General features: G+C 39.2%; 1 protein-coding gene across 1 annotated transcript in view; it reads left to right on the top strand.

The window, feature by feature from the left end:
* The window catches only part of lmbrd1 (LMBR1 domain containing 1), a 71324-nt gene that overhangs the window by 18460 nt on the left and 34908 nt on the right, over positions 1–17956 (top strand). The window contains exons 5-7 of the mRNA XM_030441431.1: positions 386–453; positions 4421–4509; positions 13163–13236. Of these exons, the coding sequence (XP_030297291.1) occupies positions 386–453; positions 4421–4509; positions 13163–13236 (231 nt within the window). The remainder of the gene's footprint in view (positions 1–385; positions 454–4420; positions 4510–13162; positions 13237–17956) is intronic.

Raw genomic sequence — 17956 nt, 5'->3', positions numbered from 1 at the left:
AAATTATAGGTCTCATATTTTCACCTGGAATTTAAAAAATATTTTAATCCCTATCTTCAGAAGTCTTTTTAGTGAGTGATGTACCAAACCCCAGCTATCTCACAGTGTCTTTTCTTCCATCTTTGTGTCAGTTTTGAGCTGACAGAGGCACTTTCTCTCAGACAGTGAGGTCTTTTGTATTGTTACTTTAAAAGCTCCTTGAATAGCACTGGGAGTGACATGTTATCTCTGCCAGGTCAAACTGGATCTACACTCACTCTATATACCTCTCACTCACCATAGTCGTCAGCTAAATGGAGGATGACCCCTTCCCTCAATCACAATGAATAATAATATTTCACTTTATGCCTACGATTGACCAGTTTAATTTTTTCTTTTATTACAGCAAGTGAAAAACGCTCTGAAGTACACAATTGGATTTGCCATTGTCTGCGTGGTGCTCCTTTTAATTGGGTAAGCTGGAGACACGGATGGCTTCTTCTGCTTCAGTACACGATAGGTGGAGGGGGGTGTGGATATGTCATTGTGTTCAGTTAATGAGAGGAGGACCCCTTCAAACAGCTACAGTACCATTTGTCTGGCCATGATAAGCCATTCAAGACAAAAAAAAGCCATATTCGTCCGTCTAAATATAGGTTTTATTCTTGTCCGTCTGATTCTAAACTAAATTCCTTGCATTTTGTCAATGTGAAGAGAACATTGAGTCTTTTTGTGACATTCTATTAACAAATCTATAGTGACTCACATTCTCAGCCGTGTCCCATTTATCCGCCATTTTTATACTGGTTCTGCTCAGTAGCGCCTGTACTACATAATAGATTTCCTTCACAGCTGTGACAGCAACATGCTTAGAGTCCAACCTATATGATTTGATGTGCTCTCTGGACCATTAAATGGTGCATGTCTGGAAAGCTTACCTGGTTTGGGAAAATAAAGGACACATGACTATACTTTCTTACAGCTTGAAGTTAGAAAGTTTCATAGACATAAGCAATTTAGCCCCTCTTTTTACCTCATGAACTGGAACTATTGCCGCTTTGTTCTGGCAATTGTTGCTTTGGTCCTTTGATTTTCAACAACATGATAGCTTTTATCCTGGGCTGCTTTTCTGATGCCAGGAGACATAATGGCTTTGTTCACTTGTGACTGCTCACTCAGCGAGTCTTTCCTTGATGGCTTTTGTTTGTTGTCTTTAAACCTGGCGAGGTCTTAAACTTCTTAAATGACCCCTGATCTTTCACTGCTACAGGTTTCTTTTAGGTTTTTTGGCAAGTGCAAATAACTTACCTCGACATGTCACTTAGTCTCAAATTCAGTTTTCAGTGCCTTTTGTGATGATCTAAAGAAAATTGATTGATGCTTTGAAAAAGCCTGGATGGCAGCTCTGAAAAGGTGCCTTCAAAGAGAATTTCCCAGTCAATTTTTATTTAAGACTAAAGCAATACAAGCTGAGTTCTGTCAGAGGTTTGGAGTATGTGACTACTTGCAGTATTTTTAAACTCTCTTTATGAAATGATGTCATAGCACACATTTTCTATATGTTTCTGTGTCTCATTTAAAGAGAAAACCTGTTTATATTTATATTTGTGAGAGTAACGTCCTTACTGCAGACACATCTGTGAAGAGTTGGAAAAGGGTGAAGGTCATTTTGATGAGGTTTTTAGTTTTTTTCTGAAAATGAAAAATGTCAAATGACAAATAACATGACTGAAAGGAAGTGCATGAAAAAGATTAAGTGCAAGTGTGTGCCTTTGGGATTATCCACATGATAGCTGGGCAGATGAATCCTATTGGGACTTGAATTCGTTTTTTTGCATGAGGCAAAGGAAAGTCTCTGAGATGCTGATGTAATCTTTTTCACCAAATTTTTTTATTGGACTAACAGATTTTTTTACTTTAGAAAAAGAATCCCTGTAAATTCACAGAGCACTATTTCATTGGATTTTTAGGCTAAATACTAAGAAGGGTTCTGGCCTATTTTTCTGTTGTGTGTCAACAAGGATTTAATGATTGATAGAATCAAAGTCTGCACAGATATGTAGCATCAATACGGTTGACCTTCTCCCTAATATAGTTTGTATAGATATATATTATTAGTCAAAAATTTGGACACATTGTAGATTTACATTGTAGATTCTCACTGAAGGCATCAAAACTATGAGTGAACACATGGAATTATGTTGTAAACAAAAAAGTGTGATATAACTCTAAATATGTTTCATATTTTAAATTCCTCAAAGTAGTCACTCTTTGCTTTGTTGACAGCGCTGTAAACCTTTTAGAATTCATATTATGGCAAGAACCGATCAGCTAAGTAAAGAGAAACTACAGTCCATCAATACTTAAGGAACTGAAGGTCAGTCAGTCCGAAAAATTGCAAAAACTTTGAATGTGTCCCCAAGTGCAGTCGCAAAAACCATCAAGCGCTACGACAAAACTGGCTCACATGAGGACTGCCCCAAGAAGGAACACCAGTCACCTCTGCTGCTGAGGATAAGTTCATCCGAGTCACCCGCCTCAGAAATCGCAAGTTAACAACATCTCAGATTAGAGCCCAGATGAATGCCACACACAGTTCTAGTAGCAGACACATCTCTACATCAACTGTTCAGAGGAGACTGCGTCAATCAGGCCTTTATGGTCAAATAGCTGCTAAAAAACAACTACTAAGGAAAATCAACAAGCAGAAGAGATTAGTTTGGGCCAAGAAACACAAGGAATGGACATTAGACCAGTTGAAATCTGTGCTTTGGTGTGATGACTCCAAATTTGAGATCTTTGGTTCCATCGCCGCAGAAAAGGTGGACGGATGGTCTCTACATGCAAGGTTCCCACCGTGAAGCATGGAGGAGGAGCTTTGCTGGTGACACTGTTGGGGATTTATTCAAAATTGAAGGCACACTGAACCAGCACGACTACCACAGCATCCTGCAGCAACATGCCATCCCATCTGGTTTGCGTTTAGTTGGACAATCATTTATTTTTCAACAGGACAGTGACCCCAAACACACCTCCAGGCTGTGTAAGGGCTATTTGACCAAGAAGGAGAGTGATGTAGCGCTGCGCCAGATGACCTGGCCTCCACAGTCACCTGACCTAAACCCAATCGAGATTTTTTGTGATGAGATTGACCGCATAGTGAAGGCAAAAGGGCCAACAAGTGCTCAGCATCTCTGGGAACTCCTTCAAGACTGTTGGAAAACCATTTCAGGTGACTACCTCATGAAGCTCATCAAGAGAATGCCAAGAGTGTGCAAAGCAGTAATCAAAGCAAAGGGTGGCTATTTTGAACAATCTAAAATATAAAACATGTTTTGAGTTATTTCACACTTTTTCATTTACTGCATAATTCCATGTGTCCATTCATAGTTTTGATGCCTTCAATGAGAATCTACAATGTAAATAGCCATGAAAATAAAGAAAAAACATTAAATGAGAAGATGTGTCCAGACTTTTGACTGCTAGTGTATACTGGTAGTCCCAAAAAGTGTTGACCAAATATGTTTTTAATTTTTTCCCCCTCAACATCAAGGAGCTGTTTAAATAAAACTTAAATATCTGTTCCTAAATAACTGAAGTTGTATTCAAAAGGATACCTTGGCAATGATATACAGTAGATCTGTCTATGTGAGGGATGTATCTATATGGCTACATGTATTTAGGAAAATCGAACTTACAGGATGTAACTGAACATATTACAATATACACTTGCCCATTCAAGGAAACATAGGTGTAAAGGGGTGATTGGAAGTTGTCTTATACTGTTAAAGGGCACAAATATGCAAATAAACACTTGGTGCACAGAAGTGCTAAAGTCACTCTGGAGGTTATGACAGTCATGGTTATAAGCACTAGATATGTAAGGCTATAACATTTGAGATCTTAAGCAGCTTATGTTTTTTGTTTGTTCCTTACCAAAATAAATTGAAAGGGAATGGAGGAGATGCAGAGCTCAGAAGACTGTCCATTGTGTTACAAATAGGAATTAATCCAGTTTTCAAGGGTGCAGTACTAAGATGGATAACCAAAAGGTCAATTGCAATTTCCCTTTATATACTGTATGTAAGAAAATAAGATGTATTCTTACTGTTTTTCAGCTGAACTAGCAGCAGATTATCTATCTGTGTCTATTTCTCTGGCTCTCTTGCCATGTTTCAGAAACAGTAAGGACATTGGTAGCTTTACATATTTGACTGTGGTGGAATGATTTAAAATACATAAAGGTAATGTTTCTTTGTTTTCCTTTATAGGGGGCTTGTAGAAAAACTACACCTGTTGCTGAAACCATCACCTCTACAAAAACTAAGATTGAGCATATTGTATACTTGGGGCAGTGACAGCCTAGAAGTACAGATGTTTCTTGCATTGCATTTCATGCATTGTCCTTACTTCTAATAGATTGTTGTGTCATTGTTTTCAGAGCCTTCGTTCCACTTGAGCCCCCACCCAGTCAGAATTCCACTCAATGGGAGAAAGTACAGTACCTCTTTGAGGAGCTTGGCAGTAGTCGTAAGTATATCCTCTCAAGGAGAAACCTCCTGTTATATTCAATTTGTGTTTTACAGCTGACCATCATATTTTATTTCCTTTATATCTTTTTACGTCAGACTACTTCAGTCATTCCACCCTTCTCCATCATTACTCACATTCATTACTCCCTTTCTCCCATGTCCACGGCTACATCGATTATTCTTTCCTGCTTCTTCCTGTTATCTTCTTTCTAATATCCATTTGTCATCCAGCCACATTGATCAGTGTGAAGTTTAATGGCTGTTTAGACAGAATGGTAAGCATATTTTGCAGGTTAGACCAAAAAGACACATGTCGTGTGTATGGAGGCAGGTAGATTTTGACAGGTTCCTCCCCTTTTATTGCTCTGGAAGTCCAGGTAATAGAATGTTAACCATTAATGGGTAAACTGCTGCAATGTCACAGGATGGCTTACATTCAAAGATCACGTTGCTGCTAGCCAGTGGGACAAAGTGTGATCGCACCAAAGGATTGAGACCGATAAGCTGCCAGTCAACGGTGGTTGTCAAGGGCAAATGTAGTGCAACTCAGCACAAAAGGACAAAATACAAGCAAATCAGTTTTCCAATACTCATTAAGTAAACACACTGCAAATACAAAAACATGCTGCAAATACACACAACAAAAAACAAATATTGGAACATGCTGCAGTAACCACAAAACATGATCTCCAATCCTGATAATTCAAGATTTTTTCCAACCGCCTTTCTTTAACAAAGATGACGGTTCACCACTATCCTTCCATGTTTTAGATAATGCTGTGGACAGTTCTTAACCCAATTTTAGTAGTTTCAGCAGTCTCCTTAGTTGTTTTATTTGCTTGATGCAGGCCAATAATTGAACCCTTCTGAAACACAGAACATATTTTCTGTGCATGTAGCTGCATGAAAGATAATAGAAAACTCAGCATGCCTTTACTGACCAAGGTAATCGTATGAACTTCAGCCTACATCTTCCTTGATTCAGTCGGTATTGATTCACAGTGAGTCAATCTGCTTACTACCAGTGGACCCACCTCTGTAATGATGTCATTGAAAGTTCTTAGATGGACAAGAAATTACATAACATGATATTTCCAGATAGTGTTGTCACGATACCAAAATTATGACTTTGGTACGATACCTGCCTAAAATATCTTGATACCGTTACTGAAATGATACCACGGCTGAAAACTAGAACATCATCAAAAGTAATGGAATAAAATATCAGATGACAGAATGTGGAACTTAAAATGATTAATTTCTTTTTATTAATTAAAACACTTCAAGTCAAAATAAAAATATATATGTTTGTAAAAGCTGCTGAGCTTTATAGCTTCTGTGTCCAAGAAGACAAAAACTGATTTTGCATTAAAAGCTCAGTGCTTGTAGTAGAAAAAAATTAACAGCACATTAACTACAATTTTATTCAGCATAAAAATAATGGACATAAATGACATTAACTGTAAGTGTGGCAATTCATAAAATAAGATAATACTTTATTCGTCCCACAAAGGAGAAATTTGCAATTTGCATTTCATGTTGATAAAGTTCAAACCCTGGATTATTAGCCTGCAGACTACATTATGTGTAGTTTATTGACAAAAATGTACATGCTATGATTATATTACTAGTACTGATTGACTTAAAAAAGATCATTTATAAGTGGTGTTGTTGATCAGCATACTTGAACACCAGCGCATGTTATGGTAAAGTTCATGTTACCAGTGTGAACGTTGCGTTTGCATACAGAGATGTGTGGAACCACATTGGACTGTTAAACAGTTAGCTTTACCCCTGACTGCCTCATGCAACTCGGATGGTGAAAAAAGTTTGCTTGACTTCCATCCAGGGGATATTTAACATTATCTATCGCTAACCTGCAGCTCTTTGAACTCTTTGAACAAGTCCGCATGTCTGTCAGCTGAAAGTGGCGTGAGTGGTCCTTCCGACCGTCCAAGGCTTGTTGAAAAATCAGACGCACGGACGTTGCCGACAGTAAGGGCAAGCCCACGGACACCACAAGGCCCTTCTGTAAACAATGCTTTAAATCCGTAATGACCAAGGGAGCCAACACGTCTGTCTCGCTCTGACTGTCTGTCACCGTGAACCACGCCCACTCTGTCTGCAGGCAGTGAGGAAGCATGAAAAAGCTGCACACACAGACACGCTGCCTCGCTGTCGCACAAAGTTCATAAAGTACCGATACTAATAAAACCTGAAAAAGTATTGTTTTTAACGGCTCGGTACCGTGGTACCTTTCTAGTATCGGTTTACCGTGCAACACTGTTCCCAGATGTCTGTGCCCAACCGTCATTGTGGATTCACTACTTCCTTTAAAATTTGGAATGTCAATGTGCATGCAATTAAATTAACCAGTTAAAGTAAAATAATATTAATGGTTGACTGTGTGATCCCAACCCTGTGAAGAAGCGCTCCTGAGCTCCTGAGCTCCTGAGCTCCTGAGGAGCATTGCCAAATGTGGACTCCTAGCAGTCCTCTGGCCTTTTGCCATCTATGGATCAAGACGGAGGTTGAGCCATCTGCCTCTCTTGACAATAGTGGACCCCTACACGCTCTCCCTAACCTTCCTTCCTTGGCACGGGGGGAAATTGCTTGTCGGCTGAGGAGGAAATGCAAGGATCATCCCTTTTCTAATACCCCATCTCATCTGTCTCCAGATGGGAGGTTAATTGTGGAAAAGAAAGGCACTTTTGCCACATAACCTGCTGACTGCTTTGCAAAGACTGTTCATTAAGGCCACTGCATCCTTAATAGGTCCAACATTACACATGTTCCAATCTTCCAATGATGCCTGAATGTACTTCAGATCAGTAGCTATCAATGTTGGTATGCAAGACCATACAGTGCACTCTTGTTTTTCTGGCCATGACTCAAGGAGGAGTGGAGTGGGTGGGAATCCATCTTAAACTAGCAAAATTACTTGGAAAAGATTTCTCGACTCTTTATCTTTTCCTGCCCATACTCATTATTACTGAGAAAAGAACAAATAACCTCATAATGACCCTGACATACACATACACATGTGAGTGTATGAGCAGAACTGAACCGTAGAAATTATTTTTACCAGTGTATTTGAGTCTCTTCAGACCTCATCGCTTACAGTCGAAAAAATACTTTAATTCAGTTTAGTTATTCTGTGTTTTCCTATAAGGGAATTGACTGGTCATATTTCACCCTGAATCCTAGGGCTCTAAAGATACTATACCATAAACCACATGATTCGGAAAATGGAGGGAAAAAAATGCACAACACAACAAAACATTAACATGAGGACATGTTCAAAGATTGATCAAACAATTGTTTCTGCTTGTTTCAGAGCATGTACAATATACCCAATCATGTATACTATAGCTAATATTCTTATTTAGCAGCGACAAAAGCACACCGTGTGTTTTCAATTATTTTTTTCCTATATCCGAAGCAGCCACTGGTATCCATTCATTTCACTGTAATTTGGCAATCAACTTGATAAGACTTGTAGCCTCTGTAGGGTATAATTACATCATAATGGATATTTTTAAAAAGTACCGCATATCAGTCTGTGCTTTTGAAGACCATATTATGCACAATAATTTAAGTTTTGGAATGAAAAGTAGACGAGATGTTCACTGGACTGTTAATTGATCCTGCGCAGCAAACAGCAGTTCAGAGTACCAAACCCTGTCTGAGTCACTGGGTGGGGTTTTCGAGAGGTCACCACTTTAGGATTCCATAGACCTGCAGAAGAATCCTGGAGGATTTTGTATTTCCTGCATTTAATTACATTACTTTTTATCCACGCTGGTGATGTCTCTTTATTTTTGTTGTATTGACATTGTGACTTCATGGAATACTAATACTAATGCAACCCTGACTAAAATATGTATCTGGATTCAAAATCTCAAAGACCAGACGGCATTTTGTGCAAAATCAGAATTTTGTGTGTTTACACTCTCAGTAATCAAATCTGAGAGAATTGGGGTTGAAACATTTCATTTCAATAACGTGGTATATATACTATATGAATACATAGGGCTGTGCGATAAAACGATCTCGAACATTCTTTCCACGATAATGATGATACATTTAAGACTTTTTTTTTTTGAGTCCGTTTTCCTCTTCCTAGAAAACGCTACACCAACAGCCAATCACACAGAGAAACAAATGCATGTGGTGGATGCATGTTTCTGGCCCCTCCCTCTCACAGCAACTCAGAATGACACTGTCGAGCTGACGAGAAAATGCAGTCTGACTAGCGAAACCGAGTGCAAGGAAACCACTTTGCTTATTTGGAAATAGTTCTCCTACCTGAAGTCTGACAAATGACAGACCAGCATTAGGTGCAAAATATGTCGGCCACCATCCTCTTCCATCATCTCAACAGGTACCGTCCCAAGCAGAACTATGAGAGCATCAGTTGCGGTATCATGCTAGCGTCAGCCTCACAGCAAGTAGCCGACAGACCAGCCCCACTGCTTCCACTAGTCAAACTTCACTTCGACAACCAACAATTGCCGCTGCTTTTCCAGCCATTGCCCCATATGAGAAGAAACAAAGAGATACAAAGACATAACAAGTGCAATTACTTACTGTACCACTAAAGATATGATGCCTATAAGCACAGTTTAAAAACAGGGCTTCGAAAAGCTAATGACGGTCATGGATGCTAAATACATGCTGCGAAACATCAGTCCCTCAGCTGTACCCAGATTGGAGGGTAAAGGTGAAGGAGCAGCTCAGAGATGAAAAGGGGATATCTGGTTGCATGTCCGAACCACATCAGGTCTTGCACAACAGGAGGCTGATGAAGCTGAACTGAACAACTACCTGCAAGCTCAAGAATAAGCAGTATTCACAGACTACAGTAGCATAATCATCCTCAACATTGAACTTTTTATTATTTTCTTTGACCAATGTTCAGTTCAGTATACGACCTCTAAAATGTTTGAGACACATTTGAATCAAGCAATTTGTTGTACATATTTGTCATTGTATTTATTCATTGTTTAACATAAAGCCATTTGGTTGGTTGGTCCTGTTGAATGTTTGTCATCTTGTATCTGACAATAAGTAAATGTGTTTTATAAACCATAATTAACCTTCTGGTTTGTTTTGGGTTCTGTCCTAAGGAGAATACTCTTAAAACTGCATTTTCAATTTAACATTATTATTATTAAAAATTTTTATCGTGACAATTTTATACATCGATCAATGTAAAAAAAAACATATCGTGATAACACTTTTGGCCATATCGCCTAGCCCTATGAATACATTTGCAGCACTGTGCGTTGGTAATTTTTTTAATGTGTCTTGAGAGCTTTTTTTATTATGTTTTATGGGTTGTCCATCCCATCTAGTGATGTACACCAAATGTCATGAACCTTGAGGGAATTTGTTCAAATTTGGTACAAATGTTCACTTGGCCTCAATTTGGTGGTCAAGGTCACTGTGACCTCATGGCGCCCTGACGCATAAAACCACTATGCAGATACTTTAGTTGTTGTACTAACATTTCGACCTCATGGAATACCAATACAAATGCAACCACAACTAAAATCTGTATGTGATTCAAAGATTCACAGACCAGTAAAGCTTTTTGTGCGAAATCTTATTATTGTCCTTTAAAGAACTTTCAGTAATCCACTCTGACAGAATTAGGGTGGAAGCATTTTGTTTCAATGAAATGTAATTCTAGTCTAAATAAGACACCACTTACAGTATATTAATATATTTGCAGACCTATGCATTGGTCAAGTTTTCAATGTGTCTTGAGAGCCTTTTAACTCTGATGTGCATTCATAAAACCATAAAGTCAAACGCATGCATTTTACATTCAGGCTTTATCATTTGTGTAAATAAATCATGCTGTTTGTCTAGAATCTAGATGCAGAGATCATCTAGACTCTAGATGATCTCTGCACATACACAGTACATTTTCAATGGTTTGGCTAACTGAATTATAAAATAGCAAGGATAAAAACATTATTTAAAATACATTTACGGCTTCAATTGACAGATTAATGCAAAGGGGGTTGAAGTGAATTTTTTGCCGGCCCTCAAGTTTGTGATCGTGCTTTATCTGTATTAGCATGGTGTCCCTCAGCTGTGAGTTTAAAGTTACAACATGCCCAAAATATCGTTTTAAACTCAAATTATGATCTAATCCCATTTCCCAGAGCATACTGTAGGACTTTTACAACTGCTGGTGTCTGGTAACATGACCAACCTTGCTTTAACAGCATGCTGTCATAATGCATTGTGGCAGTAAGAGATTATTGTTGCCATCATACAGTAACTATATCCCATCCCTGGAGCATACAGCTGCTTCTTACTGGCTTTTGATGATTCTGCCATTCCACATAAGTAGGGTGCTTAGGACTAAAGGAGCTCCTTAATAAACACCTCTCTGTACAAGTCTCATGCATGCACACCAGCCTGAAGGGCTATATGCAGGATGAGATAAAAGCTACCTCATTCCATTGCTGTTGGAATCAAAGCTGTACAGATGTGGAAGCACCACCGATAATGGACAATATTCCCTCTGATTAATCCCCAGAAAATCTGCTCAAGAAACCAAGAAGAGTGGCAGGAAACACCTATCCTTTGCTTTGTGTGGAGTTCATGAACAGAATGTTCTCCATGCCGAACATGAAGCTATTGTCTATTTTACCAAGCTCACCACTAAACAAAGGCAGCAAAAATCGCAATGAAACACTCGGAAATAGGAAACATGTATTCAAATGTTAATGTTCAGCCCAGCTGTCAGACTTCAAAGTTTTCTTTTTGCACACAATACAATGGGGAGCAGGCATATAATTTATCTCCATTTTCCACTCCTTTGTCCTGCTGGTTGTGAAATGCCTCTAAAAGAAAGTGATAAATGTTATAAACAGGACAAATTATACATGCCCTGAATACTGACTTAATATTCCCTATCAAATGCCACCGTCAAGGAGAAAGGCAAGCAGAGAGCCACCTATGCCCGAGCTGACAGGTGGGCTGGGCACCATGAAGCTACTGCTGAGAGGATGCAGAACAACTCTGTAGCTTTTTACATAGAACCCTTTAACAGGTGGGATCTTGACAGGGGAGAGAGGCAATCAGCCTCTTCATCAATCCCTGTCTTCTAACTCCAGCTCTGACAGCTGGTATGACACCCACTGTTGCCCTTGCCTGATGGGTGGTCCCCTTTATGCCTCAATCAAAGGTGACACTCATCAACTCAAGCTACATACATTGAAAGACCCAGCTGTTTAAAAGCTGATTGTGATCAATGTTTGAAAAGTCAATGATGGCAAAAAGTGGTGACCAGATGTGTCTTTCAAGAGTAAGACTTTGCTGTAGTGCATTCATTAAAGGTGGATAACAGAATATGAACATGATACTTTTTTCCTGTCCTTGTGAATAACATTCAAAGAATTTGATTCCCTGATTTTTTCCCTTAAGAATATTGGCACAAAGATGGAGGCTTTGAAAGGGGTCAACTCTGTCTTTGCAGTCTTTTATAATGTCTTTATGATATATTTTGAGGCAAAACATGCATTACATGTCCATAAGGACATTCACAAAAACAAAAAACAAAAACAAAGTGATATCCAACAGATACCAGAACTGCAGTGGCTCTGAAGGTTAAAACAGCAAATTTCACAAAACACAGCAATTATATAGAAACTGCAACATTTAACAAAACACAACTTGACAGAAAATCATAGATTTTTGTAAAATTCTGTTGTGTTTCCTTACATTTTGTTGTTTTTTCAGTAATATTGTGTTTTGACCTTCAGGCTTTATTTGGAAAAGATAAACCCAAGCTGGGATAGCCCTAATAACACAAATTTATAATTCTGGTTATCCCTCCAGACTAGACATTACACAACTGTTTTCACTGTGTAGTACGCCACATGAAAAGTAAACCAACCCTGTTTGCAAAATCCGTGAGTGCGCTCTTAAACCTCACAAACAAATATGTATTTTCAGAAACAAAGTCCCAGTTACTCAGGATAATTCAAATACTTATTTAGACAATACAATGTTTAACACTTTCACCATCCTTAGTATTCCTTTGTCTCCATTACAGTTTCCACCAGTTTCCACTAAGAAAGTTGTGCATCAAACTCTATCGATCACACCCACTGAAGAGAGCGATTATCTCCTATCCTAGATGTTAGCTGGCTGAGTGAGAGTAACTGACATTTGCTTGCTAATCTATGTTTTCCATCCAGTTCCTGTCGATGCACCAGCTTCAGATTGGTTACAGCAGTTTTGGCTCTGTGCATTAAAGTCACGTTGTGTCTCACCAAGAAACACAGCAATCCTGTTCCTTTTGAATTATATGCACTGCACAGCCGAGGGATTTAGAGCAAACTACATTACGTCAAGCAGTCTTCGGGAAATGTTTCCATTGGATTGTCTGCAGGAGTGCTGCAATGAAATTTTAGAAGCATCTTTAGAATATTCAAATAAATGTATATGCAGTGTTTCTCATTTCATACAGTCCCTGCAGGATCATTTGAATGCTGGAAACATAGCTGTCACTGTTGTAAAAAAAAAAATAATAATAATCAAAGTGCACTCAAGAAACTAGACTTGATGGTTGGCACATGTGGCCAAGAGTCAAAACCCTAATGTCTGTTTTGTCTTTCCACCTGCAGATGGTCTACCTGCTCTGTCCTTCTCCATCAGCTCCTTGACCTTGATTGGCATGTTGGCAGTGATCACTTACACGGTGAGTTGGGGCTTGAGACAAGCGGTTAATGTTGTTTCCTGTGTTCAGTGGAGCTATATCTGCATTAATTAAGGCAAGTCATCCAATGGGGTGATTTCCAAATCTAGCCAGCCCTGTAGGACCTCTGCTCTGCCTGTTGAGACATCTGACATTATGAAAATGTCTTGAGCTATGAAGACTAACTAAAATGTCTTTTGTCAGATATACCCAACAAGATTTTTCAGTGGATATGTCTTGGCTGATAAAGCATGTTTTTGAAAAATATCACTTGAGCTGCTGTGCAGTTTTTTTGTGTAAATGGTTTCCCATCCTCTTGGTTGAAATGTACCTAGTGATGGAGTGGCCTTTCAGTATTAGTAATGCCTTGTGATTTTAGAGCTCTGGCATTCAATTGCTCAAATTGCCCAGGCTGCTGTCTTTCACCCCCAGACTATTGCATGATGTATGTTCTACCTTCACTGGCTTATCAACCACTTATCTGCTGCCTATTTATATATATAGATCTACCTCAGTGTCCATTAATATATGCCTGTATTTTGATTCCCTCAGCATTCTGCACTTTTTCTTTTTTTCCTGGATCGGAAAAATTGACTGTGCTGTAACACTTGTTAATGCTGTCCATTTTTCATAGCTGTTATCTTGCTAACTAGACTGTGAATATTCCCCTGAGGTGGTGGCACTGGTGTCAGGGTGAGAATAACATAGAATAGTGCCTTCTGGGGAAAAAAATGCAAAGAAAACTACTTGGGTATCAACCCAGGGAGTGAGACTAAAAGTGACAGGCAACCCCAATCTATCCAGTTTCTGTTTAGCTCAAAGAGTCATATTTGACAAATTACACAATAATTGAATGTGGAGCTCTTAATGAATAATACACAACCTAGTCAAGTAAATTGTAGAACCAATCTCCCTTAAGGACATGTAATCCGTCTCAGCTGGAATTGTATCCAGTGCTCTCTCACTTTGCTTCTCACATTCCTCTAAAGAGTGGATAATTACCCAGTACATTTTGGGGATAGAAGTGTGCACTGACCCCATGTTGTTATTGAATGCCCTGTGGAAATCAAAACTCCCAGTGTGTTTTTGTTTTTGATGTTTCTTGTTTTGATGAAGTCAATCAAAGAAATCAGGCCTTTAGGCAACAACAGCAGCTGCCCTCCCTGTTTTATTCTCACAGACACAAATGCAGAAGCTCTTTTAATCCCTTCATCGACTTTATTTGCTCTCTCCTGCCTCTTCTATCTACTAGCAGCCAAACACTTCGTGGTGGCAATCCTCCCATATGTGCAAAGAGCAGTGTGATTTAGCATTCTTTGCTCTGTGTATGTTACTATAAAGCCTGATTAACTTAATGGCATGTAAGTGACGGGTTCCATAAGCAGTGGAAATGTTACCCATGACTCATGTTCTCATTTATCACTATGGTGCAGAACTCGCCATCTACCCTTAATGCAAACAACTCTGTGATGTAAACAGTGTGTAACATTGCTATCTCATGCACTCAACATTAACATAAAGTGAAGCTTGAGTGAAGCCGTAGCTTTTCCAGCGTTTTTTGGCTTTTCCGTCAGCCCGTGTCTAGTGGTCTTAAAGTTATATTCAACACAAAAAATTAGTATCCTTTTGTATGACCTTATTTTGTGTCTGCTTTTCCATATCTCTGCTAAACTAAACCAGTGCTTTTACCAGTTTATATATGCAACAGTGTGTCTCTTGCTATAAAAAAATAGTAGTTTACATTGCTCTTGCACAGTGACAGTCCTACAACTGCAGTGTATCAAACTGAGCGCAATGTTCAGTGTTGTGCACCTTCACACTTCACAAGAACTAGAATAAAGTTCAATTCACATAGATTAAAACTAGTTCCTGTTCAGACTTCATAATTTGGAATTTACTATTTTTCATTGTCCAAAAATGAGCTAACTGAAATGTATTTCTCAAGATTTTTTTTCTGTTCCTCTTCAATACAGCCTATAACCCATCCAACCCTAGCCTCCAATACTGTTGGGGTTGGGCTATCATTTTGTAACAGTGAGGCGGTACATCAGTATATCGATTTTTGCTGTAAAAAAAGTCATAATAATGCATTACTAAAAGGCATTCGGTAAAATTATTACCTGTCAAGAAAACTTTGTCGACAGCAAGGTCATATGCGACATCAGATATGTAATATACGACATACTAAACATCACTTGAAAGCTGCATGTTATAATGGTGCCACATTGTAGACTTATTCATCATGAGAGTAACCTACCCAAATGTCAACTATTTAAGGATCTGTACTTTCACTCTTCACTGTTAACTAAGTAAAGAGATGAAATAAATTTAAGTACATAAAAATGAATGTTGTGTGTGTATTTGCTGTATCTACCTATCTAAAACTCATCAAGTTTATTTAAATGGTTAATTAGCTTTGCATTGGATTTGAGCTGAGTGTTACAGCCATTTTAAACTCAAGCAGTCACTTTTTGAAGGTGAGGACCTTATTCAATAATGCAGATCTATAATTAAAGTAAATTTCTTCCACCTGCTCTGGATTGTTTGCACTTGCATAGTCCTTCTTTATTATTTCCCATTTGTTTGATTGTACCTAGCTGTGATGACATGAGACTGATTGGACCCATCTCAAAGCTCATGCATCATGTGAAGTCCTTTGGCTTCGTTTAACAGCTTGCCTTGCATATTGACTTATGACTCTCATGGCTCTGTCTCCCATGGACCTACTTTTCTTTTGCTCTTAAATTGCCAGCCATAAGATGCTGATGCTGAACTAAAGTTGGGAAGATTAATGTCTGTTGATCTAATCACAGGCCTTGAGATTGATCTGGGAAGATGGGGTCTCAGATATTTAAATTTCATATATACAATTTATATTCATTTCCGACCCTCAAACTTTTTGAAGTGTAAAACTCTGTTAATGGAAATTTCAAACATGGCATGTAACATTCATGCGTAAGCGCTAAGTCTATATTTTTATAACACTTTCTAAAAGCAATATACTATTAACTAAGAGGGAAGACTATATATACTATATATAAGTGTGAGGGACCAGAGTGATCTCCCCACGAAAAGGGGATCAGGGCAAGCCAGACTCAGATGGTGGAGGTGGAAAACAGAGCCAGCAAAGCGTCAGGTGCCAAAAGAACAGGATTTTTATTTTACAACAAAAACCCAATAAAAATACACACAAACTCTGAGGACAAAGTCAGGCAAACAAAAATGGCAGGAACATAGCCTCACACCAGGCTACTTCCACTCAGAGCCCCAGAGAGCTGAATGAAGATCCTTTAAATAACGCAGCCTGCTAAGCCCAATTGGGGCAAACCATTAATGAGGGGGAACACCAAAATCATAGTGGTCCACCCATGACATTATATACATAAATATATCCCAGAACAAACAATACAAAATCCCCTTGTGACACAGACAATATTTAACCTGACAAACCAACCTCTCTGCATAAGAATCACACAAACCAATATATAATAACAAAACAAACACCCCTGGGCGACATGGGCTATGCCCCCCTTGCCCCTCGCTCGATAAAGACCGCCCCTGCAGCGGCGCGCGCTTCCGCCGAGGAGCAGTGGATCCAGCCCGGGAGTGGAGGTGAATATGCTGAATGTACGTGAATGTCTGCAGGACCAGAGTCTTTACCAGTGAACAGATGAAGAGCGGGACGAGTAGTGGGTACCTCACTACACGCCAGGATGATAGAGAGGAGTGAAAAACTGTCACAGGTGAGTTGTGGGTGTGGTGAATGCGAGCCACGGCGCACTGCGTTCCCGACGCCGGTCCCGGCTCATGCCACATACGATAACCCCGCACGGCCCAATACACACATTTCATAACCGTACACATCAATATAACATTCTCATAGAGCCCTTAGCATCATATGCGGGAGTGTGTGCGGGTGTAGGAGTGTGCGTGTGTGTGTACAAAGGTCCGAGAAAAGTCTCTCTTCGCTCCCTCGTGGGCCACGCTACACATCGGCGTTTCCCCCGAGGAGACGGTGAGAAGGGGGGGGTGCTCACCTTCTCACAATAAGTAACAAACAAGTAAGGACAGGACAATCAGGATCATTAAGTTGTCTTTCTGTTAACATGTTTATACCATTTCAGCAAGCTGATGGTGATACCAAATGTAGCTGCTCATACGGACAAAGCCTTACAAAGCATTATCGTTACTATAAATTGACCTTGACCTTTAAGTGTGTAATACTTAAAAATCATTTTGGCTGCAGGTGAGGGACTGAATTTATTCACTGAGGGTGGACAAGTATGTGGATTTGCTAAACTTCGTGTTGCTAAAAGAAAAGGTGATCTAACACAGTGGTAGACAGGCCCCTGTCTCAACTTTTTTGGAATATGTTGCAGGCATCAAATTCAGAGTAAGTGTATAACCACACAAATCTGATATATCTTGGTTTTGTACTGAATTTGGTTGATTATGGGTTAGAAAGATTTGCAAATCATTGCATTCTTGTTTTAGTTAAATTTCAACAGTGTCCCAACTTTTTGTCACTGAATTGACTACACTATAAGCTTTTGTCTTGAGATGTAATAGCAGCAAATGACAGTCCTCATGTTCCAGCAGCTCCTAGACAAATCAAAACACAGAACAAGCTGAGCTGTGGTGCACAGCTGCAGCGTAACCTGGGTGACATGTTGGTTCGTAAATTAGCACTGTTTCTCATTGAGGCTCTTGTTGTTGAGTTATT

Source organism: Sparus aurata, chromosome 15, assembly GCF_900880675.1.
Source record: "Sparus aurata chromosome 15, fSpaAur1.1, whole genome shotgun sequence".
Taxonomy (NCBI): Eukaryota; Metazoa; Chordata; class Actinopteri; order Spariformes; family Sparidae; genus Sparus; species Sparus aurata.
This window is presented reverse-complemented; position numbering and strand designations above follow the sequence as displayed.